The sequence below is a fragment of the Serinus canaria genome, chromosome 22 (assembly GCF_022539315.1).
Source record: "Serinus canaria isolate serCan28SL12 chromosome 22, serCan2020, whole genome shotgun sequence".
In the NCBI taxonomy this organism is placed as follows: Eukaryota; Metazoa; Chordata; class Aves; order Passeriformes; family Fringillidae; genus Serinus; species Serinus canaria.
Window position 1 is genome coordinate 4,280,967 of NC_066335.1, and position 15,837 is coordinate 4,296,803.

Sequence of the window (15,837 nt, forward strand, 5' to 3'; positions counted from 1 at the left end):
GCCTGCACAAATATCACATATGGATTATCCTGAGGGCCCCAAATCACACATGAAAAACGTATTATCAGGTGGAGACGGCCACGTTCGACCTATTGTGTGCTTCACTTCTTACCTTTGTAACCAGACCGGCTCTGCTCCCACGTCCCCAGAGTCTCCCAGGCTCACAGGGTCTGGTGGACTCTGCTCGAATCAGCCCTTTGGGGATGACCCCAGACCTCCCTCCACCTTGCCGGCCCTGGAGCGGCTCGTTTAGGTACAAACCCCGGGAATAAGTCCCAGATGATGCCAGACATGCGTAGCAGGCGCTGCATTGGAGCCCAGCAGCAAAGGGGCTGCGCCGGGCAGCGAGGGTCCGGCGGGCTCTGACCCGCACCGCGCCGGGCGCGGGTGGTGCTGAAAGGACAGCGCCGGTGGCCGAGCCGGGACCAGCCGGGGCCCTCGTCTCTTCCTTGACCTCATCCCCTCTCCCTTGCCCCCATCTTCCCTCTTCCCCATCTCCTCTGCGCTGCATCTCTCCTCGCCCTCTATCTCCGCTCTGCTCCCCACCCTCGCTCTGCCCTCATCTGCTCTCCATCCCCCATTTCCCCTTTGCCCCCCATCTCCTCTCTGCCCCCACCTCTCCTCGCCCCCATCTCCCCTTTGCCCATCTCCCCCCTGGCCCCATCTTCTCTCTACCCCATCTCTCCTTTCCTCCTCATCGTTCCTCTGCTCCCATCTCCCTTCTGCCCCCATCTCCCCTTTGCCTCCCTGCCCTCTGCCCCCATGTCCCCTTATCCCCATCTCCCCCACCTCCCCTCGCCCCTGTCGCAGGGTCACTGTCGCCACGGGCAGGAGCACGCGGGGCTGCTCTGTCTCCTCCTCTAGAAACCTGCCCTCAGCCCTAGCCGCCTTTGGCTGCCTCCTCTGATCTCCCGCAGGGAGGAACCGGGGTCTCCTGGCACTGCAGAGGCTTAACTGACTCGCAAGGTCAATAATTTTGGCTCCCGGAGGTAAGTCCCGGTTACCAGCTCGTTTTCCTCTCTCCCCCGGTTCCCACGTCCCTCTCCCATCTGTGTCTCTTTTTCATCCTCTCTTCAGTGCCATCCATCAGCCCTTTTCCCCCCTGAAGAGGGTCTGCACCAGCGACGCCCGAAAGCCCAAGAAGCTGAGTCAGCGTTCTGCTCCTGAGCCCCACTGACCCAGCTGCGATCCCAGCTGCTCCCTCCCTCCGGCTCCGCGGCGCTGGGAAAAGTGAGGAACAATGGGATTCCCGGAGCACTCCACCATTGCTGGGCTGGGGGAGGCAGGGAACAGGCTGGTGGGAGGAAGGGAGGCACAGAGGCAGAGCCCCTTTCTGCCCTGCCCGGGCAAGGGGAGCAGCCGGAGGGGAGGAAGCGCCCGGTCCCCATCAGCCTCCTGGAACAGCGAGATCTGCACGCCGGGGAAGGGGAGGGGGAGAGGGTGGGTGTGAAGGGGGTTGTTGCTCCAACCTGATCGAGTCCATTTGCCAGTTCACCATTCGCATCACTTCCGGAGCAGTCCTCAGTTTCTGCTGCAGAGTGAGCTTTTTTTTTTTTTTTTCTCTCTCTCTCCTTTTCCCTCCCTCCTCATCTGGATGCTGGGAACTTGAAGCCTCCTCCCTTTATTGCAGCAGGATCTGCCCCATCCTTGCTTCAACTTTGAGCTGCATCAAAGAGAGAGAGCGAGCCGCAGGCTGGCTGGTGCCGATGGGGGCAGGGGACCTGCCGGGCACAGCCCTTTGCAGTTGATGTTGCCGTATCTCTAGGACCCAGATCTGACTCTTTCCTATCGCTTTCCTTTTTCCCCCTCCCCACCTCTTCTCTCCGTGTGTGTGTGTGTGTGTGTGCAGGATCCTCCTGGTTACCGCTGTTGTTATTCCCCCTTAGCAGGGAGACCACCCCAGCCATGGCTGAGAAGAAGCAGAACGGGCGGCAGGGTGAGGAAGAAGAAGTGCCAGCCTTCTTCAAAAACCTGGGCTCGGGCAGTCCCAAGCCCCGGCAGAAATTCTGTGGCATGTTCTGCCCGGTGGAAGGCTCCCTGGAGAACAAGACCATCGACTTCGACTCGCTCTCGGTGGGCCGCGGATGTAACAAAGTCGTGGCAAAGCAGAAGGATGTTGCCCACCTGGGTCCGGATGCTCAGTCCGTCTATTCCAAGCATAGCGGGAAGGGAGGGGAACCATCTGTTGAATTCGGGAGGAAGGTGGAGATCAGGAGTGCCACGGGGAAGGAGGCGCTGCAGAACCTGAATGACAAGGTGGGTGCATATATATACAGAGATATATTTGTTTTTATATATATATATATATATATATATATATACATGTATATATATATACAGTGTGGGGTGAACTCGGGCACGCGATAGGCTGCAGAGAGGACGGATCCTCTCCACCTGCAGCCGCTGGCTTTTATGTCCCCTTCATCCGTGTGGCAGGCCGTGCCTTCCCCTGGGCAGCAGCCTCTCTCGCAGAGCCTTCACTCCAGAGCTCGAACGCTGTCCGTAGGCTCTCTGCAGGTGTACGAGAGGGGGGCACAAGAAGAAAGAAGGACCCCCCCCTCCCCCCGCACTCACAAACACCCCGCCCTGCCCTCCTGTCTGGGGAGAAACAGAGACTTTTTTCTTTCTTAGGCGATTCCCCCAGCACGGAGGTAGGGAAATGCCCCACCCAGGCAGGAAATGCAGCTCACGGAACAGAAACGCGATTGTGAGCAAAAGAACATCAATGAGCCTCCTCCTACCGGGATCTAATCCCTGCAGGCTTCTTCTAGGGGAGACTCCTACCCCTGCTCCCAGGGGAGGACAGGCGCCGGAGCGACCCCGGGGAGCTGCATTTCAATGCCAATTTTCATCAGGGCTGCTGGCTACAGTGGGAATTTTTGACTTGGGAAAATCTAGGACTTTCACAGGAATGTGGGATCCTCGTAGCAACCCAGAACTCCTCCCAGGATTTTGACTGCTGCAGATACTTCTCATTCTCTGGATTTGTCAGGGTGTAATAAAGCCCATCTTCTTCCAGAGGCAAAACCCACTGAACCTATAGATCTGCCTGACCATGCCCATCTGCTTTCCTCAATAGATCGACTTAAACCAGCTTTACTCAGCTGTGAGCCATGAAATACTCAGTGCACACCTCTGACAGTGCTGGCAGAGGTTGGAAGAGCAGAAAGGAATGAATGAAGTACCCACCAGCAGCCTGCTAAACTCCTGGCACAGGGCAGGAGTTTCTCTGAGTAGTCTCCCAGTGGGTATAGAGCAGCCCTTTCTTCTGGAAGCTGCTCCTAGGATGTGCCTTCTGGTTTTTAAATCTGATATGGATTGTGTATGATGGGCAGAAGTCTGCCTGGAATTCAGAATATAGGCTAGTTCACCACTTTCTCCTGCTTTCAGAATTGTGAAGTATTACTGGAGGTAATATAAAAATAGAAATTAATCTAATGTATTAGTTATAAAAGATGAACTAGAGGCTCATCCTCCCCAAATCAGGCCCCGCTGCAGTGACCTAAGGGCTCCATCCAGCCATATTTCCGCATGTGAACCACTGGTGTCACAAAGAGCTTACAAAGGCAGGCACAGATTTTCAGAATTCCCACACACCAGCTCCAGTGAAGGGGAGGATGTGCTTCACACTGCTCCAAACCTGGTTTCCCAAACCCAAACAAAAATTTGCCACTACAGATGCCTGAAGTTTACTCTGATCATGCTGAAGTGTCTACTAATGGAGTAACTTTGCATGATTAATTAGTCTTGTTGGACCAATCTAGGTGTATTTCAAGAATAAAGGGCTTTTTCATTTTGGGGAGCCAAAGGTTCTGCAATTCATGACATTTTAAGAGATAATTTTGGACAATCTGATGTCCTGTGGGACATAAGTATAAGCAGGATATACATTAACTCTGAAAAGATAAATTATTTTCTGATTAAATGATACCAGTATAACAAAAATTTAAGTATAACATTGTGCAAAATCAGAATCCATGAAGAATATTAATAATATTTTTAAAGTGTTTTTTTGGTTCTACTTTAAAGATTATTGTCTAAATGTTAACTGAGGGGATGAAATAATGGGATAGTACAAAACATTTGAGTTGTTTCTCAATACCTTTACTTAACACTGATGCCAATGGATCGTCGTGTGAAGGGTGGTAGGCATTGGGGTAAGTGAAGTCTCTTGGGATAAATGTCACGCTATGCATTGGGAATTTATTGCAAGAATGCTTTAGCTTTGGTTTTCCAGCTGACTGCACCCATAGCTTGAATCAATGGTTAAATCCTCAGCTAGTAAAATTGGTTTTATGGGTTTAAAACTCAGTCATCCCTTTTGTCACATATAGAAAGATCTTGTCTTAAACCCCTTTGAAATAGTTAACAAAGCAATACGGACAAGCTAATTTTTATATTTTTCTCTGAGGTCTCAGCTGTCAAGAGGATAAAAAAGGCAATGTAATTATTCCACATTAAATTGCAATATATTGTTTTGTGGGGCAAGATAAGGGCAATCAAGTCTCTCTGTGTCTGTCTTGCCTGGGACATTCTGTAGCCATCTATCATGCGTTGCCCCTGGGCTGTGCTGTCTCATAATTCAGGGTTAAGATCATCTCTGGAGGCACCAGGAAGGCTCAGCCTCAGTTCCAGCAGCATTTGCAGCTCCTTCTCTGATGGCCAATTCAACAGGTCTGCAGCTCAGCTCGGAGCCAAGCTCTGCTGCTTGCAGCTGCCAGGCCTTGGAGAACTGACTGTGCTTCTGTTTCCCATCTGAAGTTTCTCATCTTCCCTGTTTGGGCTGTTCCTGTTTCTGGAGCTGCTGCTTCAGTGTCGGGGCCCTGCTCAGTGCTCTGAGGTCCTGACCCCAACACTGGGATATGCCAAGAACATAATCTTCAGATGTGGGATTCCTTAAATGAGGCAAGAGGTCCTTGGCCTGGCTCTCAGAAGCTGCTGTGCACCTGCAAGATCAATTTCTGCAGTGGGATTTACCCACAGGATAATCCAGGTTGGAAAAGCCGTCCAAGACCATCAGGTCTGACCTTGCCCAATGGCCACCCCGTCCCCAGCCCAGAGCTCTGAGTGTCATGTCCAGGCCTACTTTGGACACCTCCAGGGATGGGCACTGCAAACCTCCCTGGGCATTTCCAAGCCCTGAGCCCCCTTTCCATGGGGAAATTCCTGCTGTGCCCCCCTGAGCCTGCCCTGGCCCAGCCTGAAGCCGTTCCCTCTGCTCCTGTCCCTGTCCCCTCCTGGCAGGAGCTGTGCAGAGCCACAAGGGCCCCCCTGAGCCTCCTTTGCTCCAGGCTGAGCCCCTTCCCAGCTCCCTCAGCCTCTCCTGGGGCTCCAGACCCTTCCCCAGTTCTGTTGCCTGTCAGCTCTGCTTTGTAGTCAGAGCAGAAGCTGGAAGGTTCCTGGTCCCAGAGCAAGGACTGCTGGAATGGCATCCCAGGGCAATATTCCCCTTTTCCTTACATGACAAGTCTTAAATGAGGGGCATTCATCTGGGTTTTAAAAAACTTTGGCCATTGATTGAGCTGGGTCATTTCTCCTAGTGTATTTCTCAGATTTCCCATATCTGTAATTGCTATTTCTTCTGTCTTGGTTTAATTGCTAGAGAGATCACAAGGGCTTTAATCTGGTTTGCAGAGAGAGCCTGAGTAGCTGCTCAGACCTTACAACACCAGTACAAGACCTGGGATTCTGGATCCTTCCTTCATTTGCCATCTCAATGTTACTCCAGTGGTTCAGGTTTTTCCCCTGTGCACTTTTACATTCCTTTTTTGCCTCCCTTAAAACAGTTCCTGGTCCTTTGGGAAGCACAGAGCACTGTGTATAAACTGCTGGTCTAAACCAACAAAGCCTGTTGTTACAAATAACGACAATGAATAAACAGACAGTAGGAAAATATTTTTAGTTTGGAATTGATAGGAGAGGACTCACTTGCAAAACACTGCCATGAAGCTTGCAACACGACTGGACTTTTCCCTAAAACCTCAAACCTCTCAGGATCATGGTTGTTCATTCCTGGAGAGAAATAATGAATAACAGGATGTTGTTGAGAGCTCAAATAATCACAGACTCTGGAACATTAATGGAACTGTTGTCTAAAACAAAGGAGCTGTTTCCAGACAGCTGGAAATGCAGTCCTGAGTTTAATTGTTACAATGCCTGCAATTTTTCTAGCCTTGTTTCGACAATCATTGCTTGCAAAATAATCATAAGGAAAGATGACTTGCATGTTCTTCCAATGGGTCAGGATTGTTTGTGGAAAAAAAACCCAAACCAACAGTGAGGAGCAAAAATGCCAAAATCCTCTTAACTTTTTCTAAAAGCCATCATTCAGCACAGCTGCTGTTCTATACATCCAATGGTTATCTTGTGGAGTGGTTTCATATGCAGCATTTACTAATACCACACTTCCATGCAGGAATGAACAAGGGGTTTTTATACAGGGTCAATGGATTATTTGGGGTAAAGATCTGATGGAAAATTTAAACACTTGGAGCCAGATCTCCCTGCTTGGCTTGGAGCTGATGCAGGCTGCATCGCAAGGGATAAATGCAATCACTGGCACATGGGAGTGGCAGTTTGGTGTGCCACCCTTAGACCACCTCCCTGGACACCATTTAACAGGCCCCATCTGGTTTTAGTAGGTGCTGAGCAGTCATTTAGGGTCTGCCTGAGATTTTCTACCTGCGGGGCCGTGTATCATACCTCTGTCTCGTGGCACATCAAATCTGGGTGTATCTCCCAGATCTGTTGTGAAGTTGGAAAATGATGTTGTTAACAAAGTTCAGGTGGGGGCATGTGTCCTCATGAACTCTCTTAGCTTATAAAACAACAGCATTTGGGAGCAGAAAGCCACCAAAAGCCAAACCTTTTTGCACTTCTGTGTGGTTATCTGTCCTGTGATCCCCTCTCAAAGAGCAGGAATGACTCAGGGTGGGAGAATACAGGTCAAAATTCCATTTTTTCCAAGTCATGATCATCCTGCACCTCAGAGGAAGGCAAAGCTGGCTGGCACAAACAGGGACATCAATGGTTGAGAGCCTGGTGCTTTGCCCTGTAGGTTTTTGGGGAAGGAGAAGAGATTATAATCTTAAAAAACTGTACAATCACTGAAAGCAGCCATTTCTTAGCACCTACCCATGCTTCCCATGGGCCTGGGGGTGCGAGAGGATGAAAGGGAGAGGCAGTGACAGTGAGGCCTGACTGTCCCATGCCTTTGTTCCAGAAATTCTGCATTTAGCTGTGGTGCAGGTCAGGGCAGGATGTGGCTGTGAGCGGTTTGGAGAGAATAGCACATTTTTTCTATGAATTGTATAACCCCTGACAGAACAATCCCTGTCTAGAACCCTGAAGAGAGCCTGGCTCGTTCCCGGCTACATGATGGGGAATTGTTTAATTGCTGGGATTGTTTAAGGATAATTCACATCATGGTACTCAGGACATTTCCACTAAGAAACACACTCTAACACTAACAGCCTTCTTAAAATGCTATTTTTGAGCCTCCTGAAGGGTTCTCTGGATATTAAAAAGAAGAAAATCAATTGGAAGGTTAATTTTAATTTGCAAATCAAATGAACATTTTGATTGACCGGTTTGTGTGGTTAGAAAGTGAATTTTACCCTCAAAAAAGGAGATAGTCTGTATGCAAAAAAAAAAAAAAAGCTGTTTCTCTGAGAAGCTGTATGATTTTTACCTCCTCATAGTAACATCTGACCCCCATGGTCATTTATATGCTATGACTTTTAATTTTAATTTTCTCCTCTAAGATAATAAAGCAAGAAATGCCCATTGTCAAGTACAACTCCCCTCAGTAATTTAATTTACAGTAATTAATAAAGGACAGTTCTTTCATAATCTTTTGGGAAGGACAGATGTAACTCCTCCTACCATGTATCAGCTTGGATTTAATTCTTCCTACACTTCCTAGGATGCAGGACATTCCTGGATCCATGGAAAGCTCCTTTAAAATCATTGAGAGTTAGAGCTGATGCAACAATTGGCATTGGCAGGATCATGATAGAAATTTAGGGCCTGATGGGTGAACCCCTGAAAGCTCTTTTGGCCCAGTTTATTTAAATCCATCTCTGATCCCTCTTTTCATTAAATTTTAAAATGGATATTTTCATTTGCAGGTTTTTTAATTTCATGGCAAAATGCCATTGTGGACACACCTTTAAATATTCAGTAGGAGTAGAAGCAATCTGGGTATTGCAGAAATTCTGTGGGTTTTGTTGCCATTACACTAAAACTCCACACAGGAAGAAACTCTTTTTAATAGTTCTTCTCCAAACCATCCAGTAACTCCACAGTGGGAATAAATTCTTCTCCAAGTGCTTTATGGTAGTTCACAGAATCTCTGAGTTAAGATTCAGAGCTGATGTAAATTGATTTCCTCTGATGCCTGTGCTGATTTATTTCAGCATAGATTTATTTTGATGATTTTAGCATAGATTATCACTGCACAAAGATTCTCATATTCCTGTGCCATTTTCCCTCTAGACCTTTGCAGGATATAAAGACATATATATGCTCCTTTAACATGAAATAAGCTTTTGCTGCCAAGAGCCTCCCAAGTGCTGCAGCAGCTGGGCAGGAAGGGCTGCTGATGATCCTGGCCAATATTGCCCCAAATACCTGAGGATGGGTCAGGGACACTCTTGTCCTTCCCTTATTAGCATTGATTCAACAGTGCTCCTTAATGTGACACCTTTAATTTTATCCTGTTCAGCCCCTGTGTGCATCAAGAGACCTGTGGAAGACAAAGAGCATCAGCATTACCCAGATATCCCATCACTTCTCAAAATATCCTGGCACTGCTATAGGGCAGCAGGGCTGGATCCAGCCCTGCCAGGATTTAACAAGGAAGTTCAATTCTCTTCTTTTAACAGAGGACTCAACTCCTGCCTCTGATGTTTCATAAATAGTTACTTTTCTTCATTTAACTTGTGGAGTTTGGGTTGGAAAGAGCCTTAAAGCTCATCCAGTTCCAACCCCCTGCCCTGGGCAGGGACATCTTCCACTGGACTAGATTGCTCCAAGCCGTATCAGAATCAAGCAAAAAGATGCACTTAAGTAATTCCAGGCTGTTCCCCACTTGTTCTCATCCCAGCATTGTCCATTAGCTCCACCCTTCCCTCCCCTCATGTGAGATTATGCAATAGGCAATTTCCATTACTTACCTTTCTTTAGCCAGGCTAAATAAGCCAGTTTGCAACTACACTAATTTAAAAATTACATATTTTGACAACGTTTTAGCTCATTGTTAAAAGCAAAGAGAATTGGTGTGCTGTAATGGAGCTAGGAGACACATTTGGGAGCTCATTTCTAGTTCTAAATCATGGAAGTTTTAAAAATTTTGTGCTGTGTAAATGTTGCATCTCCAACAACTGTGGTTTTCCAACCCTTTAATCTCTGAATTTATTTCATTCTGTATTACTTAGGTTCTTGCAACAAAGTGATGAGAAAGACAAGCTAAGTCACCTGAAGATTGGTTATTGCTTTCTGACCCTAGTCACTGCTGGATCCAAGTTATGGAATATATGATTATGGAATACTTAACATTCAAGAACTGCTGCCCTGAATTAAGCCCATGTGCAGTAGGAAGCCTTTTTAAAATAAAAAAAGAGAAATTGCAATAGGTATGTTTGGGCAGCTGACATGGGGTCTAGGTGTGTTGGTGATCCACTGCCCAAGGCCTGGGTGCCAGCTCCCAACCTTGGGCAGTGTGTGATTTCTCTCTGATACTCTCCTACCTGCAAATAAAAGGCATGGAACCGTTCAGATATTAAACTGAGGAGGAAAGCAAACATCAAAGAGAAAAAAGGAACAGTTGCACTGTCTAAATTTAGAGATGTGGTGTAGATTCCTGGTGCCATGTTCTGAGCAAAAATATGCTAAGGTTTCAAAACTTCTTCAAGCACACATCAGAGGCTCAGGATAAGTCATTCAGGGTTGTCTATTCTAATCATTAAATCAAAATAAACCCTACAGGCTGACAAATTAATCATTTTGTCACTGTCGTAATGAGCCACTTTTTCATTTGTTGCTAATTGAATATTAACTGATTGACATATCAACTCCTTAAGTGTTGTGTGATATCCTACCTATACCCAGGAAATATATTCCTTAGAGCTTCCTGTGAAGAAGTGAACATAAAAGGTCCTGATAGGAGTCTGTTTGAACAGATGCTGTTTTTATAATGATTTATTGCTCTCCTAGACCAAAGGTTTCATTTCTTACTGGCTGTGCACGGTGCGTTTGGGTATGTAGAGATCACAATTTGGAGGCAGGCAGAGATGCAGTTTATGTGATGTGAAATTCATCGTGAGTGAGGGAAGAAGGTAAGTCTTTGATCGTTAATTATTAGTTATAATCTTCAAGCAGAAGTGAGTTTGTGGTATTGAGTTCTGCAAAATTTGTGTTGTACATGACCCTAGCACAGCTGATGTCAGAGGAACCTGCTTGGCCACGGATTCCACCTCCTTTCCCTGCACTGGGACAAGCGCATTGAAAACAATGAGGAGATATTTATGCCATTTAATGCATTTCTTCCCTTGAAGTACCAGCTTATGGAGTTCAGGGACTGAGAAATTTGACTCCAAGTGTGACTGAAACATGGAACACGGAGCTGGCAGCACTGGAGTAGTAAGGAATGGCCCGAGGGACCATGGAGAGGATCCCCACGCCCGGGTGCGTAGCTCTGAGTCCACATTTCCCTGGCACTAAGGTTTCAGGTTAGTGACCATAGGTGTCTGTGGGGGGTTGGATCCGGGCTGGATTTTCTGGACGAGGTGTGGGAGAAGGCAGACTGGGAAAACAAAGCGTCGGGAGTGGCTTCAGATCTTCATTCCCTTCCCTCCCCCCCCGCCCTTCCAATTTGCTAATTGGGAGACCCAGGAAGGGTGGGGTAGGACAAAGAAGATCGAAAGCAGCGAGGTCCCCACCGGGCATCCCCTGCTCTTTTCGTGCGGGGGCTCGGATGGGGGCTGCCCGCAGCCCTGGAAATGAGGGATGGCTCCCGCTCCTCCCGGGATGGGGTACAGCCTCAGCGGGGGCTGCATGGGGGTGTCCGCACGCCCGGGAATAGTGGGGTCGTTCCCGCTCCTCCCGGGGATCTCGCAGCCCCGGCGGGGAATAAAACGGGGCGTTCGCATCCCCCGAAGGGCTCATTTCGCAGAGCGCCGCGGCTGCCCCGCCCAGCGCTGCAGCTTCACTAACCCGGGGCCCCGGGAAGCGTTTCGGTGGGAGCGGGGGGGGCGGGCGGGCAGTGCCTGGCGTGTCCCGATGGATTCCGGTCCGCGTATCCCGAGATATCCCAATATATGCCGAGATTTATGCCGAGATTTATCCCGATATATCCCAACGCCTTCCCGGTCCGCGTCCCTGCTCCCGCGCCCCGTCGCCGGGACCGCGCAGCCCCTCCTACCGCTCATTTGCATTCCGGTGCGTCCCCCGCTCTCCCATTGGGCGGAGGCCGCTGTTGATTTGCATCCATGGGGCACTCAGCCAATGGCGCGGCGCGCCGGGAGGACGGGGCGCCGGGAGTGGCGGGGGCCGCATGCGCGGTTCCCGCCCCGCCGCTGCTCGGGGCTGGGCCGGGCTTGGCTGGGCTGGGCTGGGCCGGGCTTGGCTGGGGCTGGGCCGGGCCGGGCTCCGGGCACAGGGAAGAAAGGGAGGCGCGCAGGGCTGGGTGTCTCTCCCGTTCCTGCCATTGCGGAGAGCGCCGATCACCTCTCGTGCCGCGCACCCCCCCCCCTCCCCCGCTCCCCTTCCCTGAGATCGCAGTGATTTGGCCTCGGGGGATTTATTTTCATTCTATTTTTTGGTTTTTTTTTTTCTTTTTTGTTTTGTTTTGTTTGTGTGGGTTTTTTTGGTTTTTGTTTTCTTGATCTACACACTGGTGAAGGGGAGGTTGCGAAGCAGTTGCTGCGCGGGAGACAATAGCGGTGTCGCAGCCGCCGCGCTTCTCTTTAAAAAACATATAACATTACTGAATAAATACATCGGGGGTTGATTTCTCAAGATGTCTTATCAGGGGAAGAAAAATATTCCGCGGATCACGGTGAGTGGAGCGCAGGGGAATAGCGGCGGGGAAGGGGGAGGGGTGTGCGGGGATGGAGCCCTTTGTGTGCCGGAGCGATGCAGGGCTCGGGCAGGATAATGGGATAAGGGATAATGCGGCGCTTCCTGTGCTGCAGCGCCGGGGGGGCCGGGGTCGGTGGAGCTGAGCCCGGCCGGGGGCGGATTCAGCGGCATCGCCCTGCAGCAGCGCAGCGCCAGCCCCGGGACAACACCGGGGACCCCCGCCCGGGCGCTCGCCACTCTCGGGCTGTGCCCGGGGAGGGGTCCCTGCGCTCGGGCTGTGCCCGGGGAGGGATCCCTGCGCCCCGAGAGCAGGGGCTCTCCCAGCCCTCGGGCTGTGCCTAGGAGGGTCTCGGTGCCTTCCTGGAGGCTCCATCCCCGCCCGCCCTTCGGCGAAGGGCGGCTCCGGCTCCGGCTCCGGTATCAGCTCGAGACCCCAGTCCCCGCCGGGCTGGCGCTGGGGATTTTCCAGGATAGTCTTTTCTTCGCCAGGAAGCTTCTGGCAAGGCGCAGGTTTCGGTGCGGTCCTGGGGGAGCAGGGAAGGAGCGGTTATATAAACCCCTCCCTCGGTCTCCTTGTGTAGTAGCCGATTTAGGGCAGGTATTGCAGATCCAAGGGTACCAAGTTTAGGTTACGTAAGACATCCTCGACTAACGGGCTGCTGGAGCTGCTTGTTTTTTTGGACACAGGAGTTTTCATCCTTGGCAGCGGTTCCTCACCTTCCCCACGGACACACCCTTCCCCGTCCTCCTTCCTCATCCTCGGGGGCAGGAAAAGGAGCTCTGAAACGGGGCTTTGACGTGTCGGGTTTGGGCAGGAGTCACTGCATTGTACAATTGCAGTGCTTAAGGAAGGCAGGGGATGCGCAAAATGGTTATTGCTAAATGGTGCATTCCCATTTTTTTAAATTATTTTTTCTCTGGAAAGGGGAGTCAGTTTCCCTCCAAGAGTCCAATGGTAAAGAGTTTAAAAAGCTGTCTCTGTTTAAAGGGCGATGGAGGTTCCTGCTGAATCCCTGTCACGGGCCAGGAGTAGCATGACGCATTTTTCTTCTGGCTGAACGCTCTGATTTATGTTCTGTGCACAAAATCCTCCTGCAAAGGAGTAGGAAAAATGAGATTCTGCTTCTGTTTACTGTTGTGCAAACGTGGGATTATCAGCCGAAGCTAACACTGGAAAAAGGAGGATAGTGGATGTGTGGCTGCCCTGATTTTGCAGCTGAATAGACACAGATTTGGTGGCAGGCCCTCGCAGGGATGTGAGCTGTGTGTGCTTTTGTCTCCAAGGTGGTTGAGATGAGCAAGAGGATTTGTTCTGATCTCAGAGCCCTCTCAAGAGCCCAGCAGCAGCCCTGGTTACTGCCAGAAGCATCATTAAAATGTTCCAGGCTGCGTTTTTGTGGTCACTTTACATATATTTTTTCCCTTCTTCCCTAATTGATGCCCAGTGTATGAAGACTTGGGCTGTTGGTGACATCCATGGCCAGGCTTTCCCATTTTAAAGGCATGAGGAGCCTGCAGTGGAGGTGGACATCAACACTGCAGTATTTCTGGAAATGGTAAACATGTAGGACAGTTTGCTGGAGAGGCTGGTTATTGAAAGACAAGTGGGTTTTTCACGCCCCACATTAATTCACTTAGGCTTATTGGCATTTGCAGCAGCTCCTAAATTTAAATTTTGGGGGTTTCTTTGTGTTTGAAATCAGTGGCATTATCCAGGGAAACTCTCCATTGCAGCAGGAGGAGGAAGGAGAAGCAGAGAAGGAGGGAGATGGACTTAACATCTAGATGTTAAGCAGTGATACAAAAGATGGATCTAATGGTATAAATCAGTTTCTGATGCAATTCTTGGAGCCCTTTTGTTGTTAAAAGAGCCATGTCAGTTGAGAATTGGGTGCTGCAGCTCTTCAGTTTTATTGTGAGGAATTTGGGAAAATGCCTGATTGTTCCTTCTTTCAACGAGTGGAGTTGGCACTTCAAAATCAGGGCCCGGAGCACCCCCATCACTGTTTTATATGTATTTTTCTATAAATTCTTACATATATTTTCTCTAAGTCCATGGCACCTCTGGTTTAAAAGTCCAGATTTTGATTTCCCCAGCCTTTGGCTGTGCTGGTATTGCTTTGTTCTCTTCCAAAGGTGTTTCTGTGAGAAGGGAAAAAAAGAATCAGTGTAAGTACAAGCACAGATCTGAGGGCCAAAGGTGTGGTTTAAACCAAAGATTCAGAGCGTGTATGTGCTTTGCTTTAAATATTCATCTGCTGTAAAAATGAATCTGTGATGTGGGGAATGAAGGAACCATGGGGATGTAGCAGCCACTTTTTAACTCTCCTCCCCACCAGGAGCTCTGCAATGGGTTTCACACTTGTTTATGACTACTGAAAAAAAAAAAAAAACCCCACAAAAAACAAAAGCCAACATTTGTTTTTGACCTAAAATCTTGCAGAAGCAAGCTGTAACCTGGGCTGGGATAAAATTGTGCTGCCTGATAGCTGCCTTTTTGTAATTACCTTCCTGTTCTGCCAAACTGTCTTCTAATTTGAGGATATTTTAATAACCATTTTGTATATCCTTCCCTTAACCCTAATTTGCTAAATACGTGCACATTTCCATCTGGTTCTGCAGTGGTGCTCTGGATCCACTGCATCGAAACATCACTGAAGTGGACCAAAGGAGTTTGTTTGTGTTGTGTAACCCCTGGCAACAGACTTTTGGGCCATTTCCCTGACAGCAGTTGACTCACGTTGAGCCAAGCAGTGACTCCGCTGTGTGGATGCATATAGGAAATTTTGTATGACCAAGGCAGAAGGAAATAAGAGATGTGGTTCTAACACATCCCTCCAAGTGCTATTTAGTGCTGCTGCTGCAGGTGATGGTGGCAGGCTTCAGGTAGGAGTGAAGCTGCCAGAGTAGATAAGATCACTGGAATCCACCTCTTTCCTCATTCTGATTTTGGATTTTTTTTGGATCATCAGTGATGAAAGGCCTTGCAGATGAAATAAAGCATTTTATCTTTCCAGTTGAAAGTGCAACAGTTGACTTGTGTTTTGATGTGTGCTGGTGAATAATGCATAGGTTCTTGCCTTCCCTCCTCTTTCATCTCTGGAGTGACACTGCAGACTGTCAGCTCTCCCATTGAATAATTGTGTCTTGTGCTGTGCTTCTTTTCTTGTAGAGCGATCGTCTTTTGATCAAAGGTGGTAAAATAGTTAATGACGACCAGTCCTTCTATGCAGACATTTACATGGAGGATGGGTTGATAAAGTAAGTGAAGCCTCCTGGTGGGATTGGGTATGTACAGAAATGCACTGCAGATTGGCTGGAATAACTTAATCTCGGAGAGATCTATTAAATTACAGTGAAAAATTAATATTTCCACGTCTATCCTGGTGTTTAATGAAGGAGCTTTAAAAGCAAGGTATTGAATAAATAAACAACGGGGCCTAAACCCTGCTGGCTCCAAGGAGGTACTTACATGTGCTTAATTTTAGCCATGAGAGCAGCCCCATGCTGAGATGACACATGTGTTTGAAGTTATCTGTGCTGTAAAGTTTCACTGAGTTATGACTTCAGATATTTTGAATTCAGAGTTCAGTATCCTAACACAATTCTCTTTTAGACTTGGAGGCTGGACTTAGGTGACCTCTGGAAGTCTCTTGCAGTGCTGACTTCTCTGGGTCTGTGATGCAGAGATCACTCCAACCCCCCTTCAAGTAAAAAGGGACCCTGTAGTAGAAGAGGTTCAGACCTCTTTCTGTG

The 15,837-nt window shown here is 48.7% G+C and overlaps 1 protein-coding gene across 2 annotated transcripts in view; it reads left to right on the forward strand.

Moving 5' to 3' along the window:
• Nucleotides 1-1,890: 1,890 nt before the first annotated feature.
• DPYSL2 (dihydropyrimidinase like 2) overlaps nt 1,891-15,837 on the forward strand; it is a 52,162-nt gene continuing 38,215 nt past the window's right edge. Inside the window, exons 1-2 of one of the 2 annotated variants that reach the window (XM_018922711.3) lie at nt 1,891-2,256; nt 15,254-15,342. In XM_018922711.3, coding sequence (XP_018778256.1) covers nt 1,906-2,256; nt 15,254-15,342 — 440 coding nt within the window. In that variant the 5' untranslated portion in view covers nt 1,891-1,905. Of the gene's footprint in view, nt 2,257-11,646; nt 12,059-15,253; nt 15,343-15,837 lie in introns of those variants that run through there. The other variant, XM_009097715.4, reaches the window with a different exon arrangement.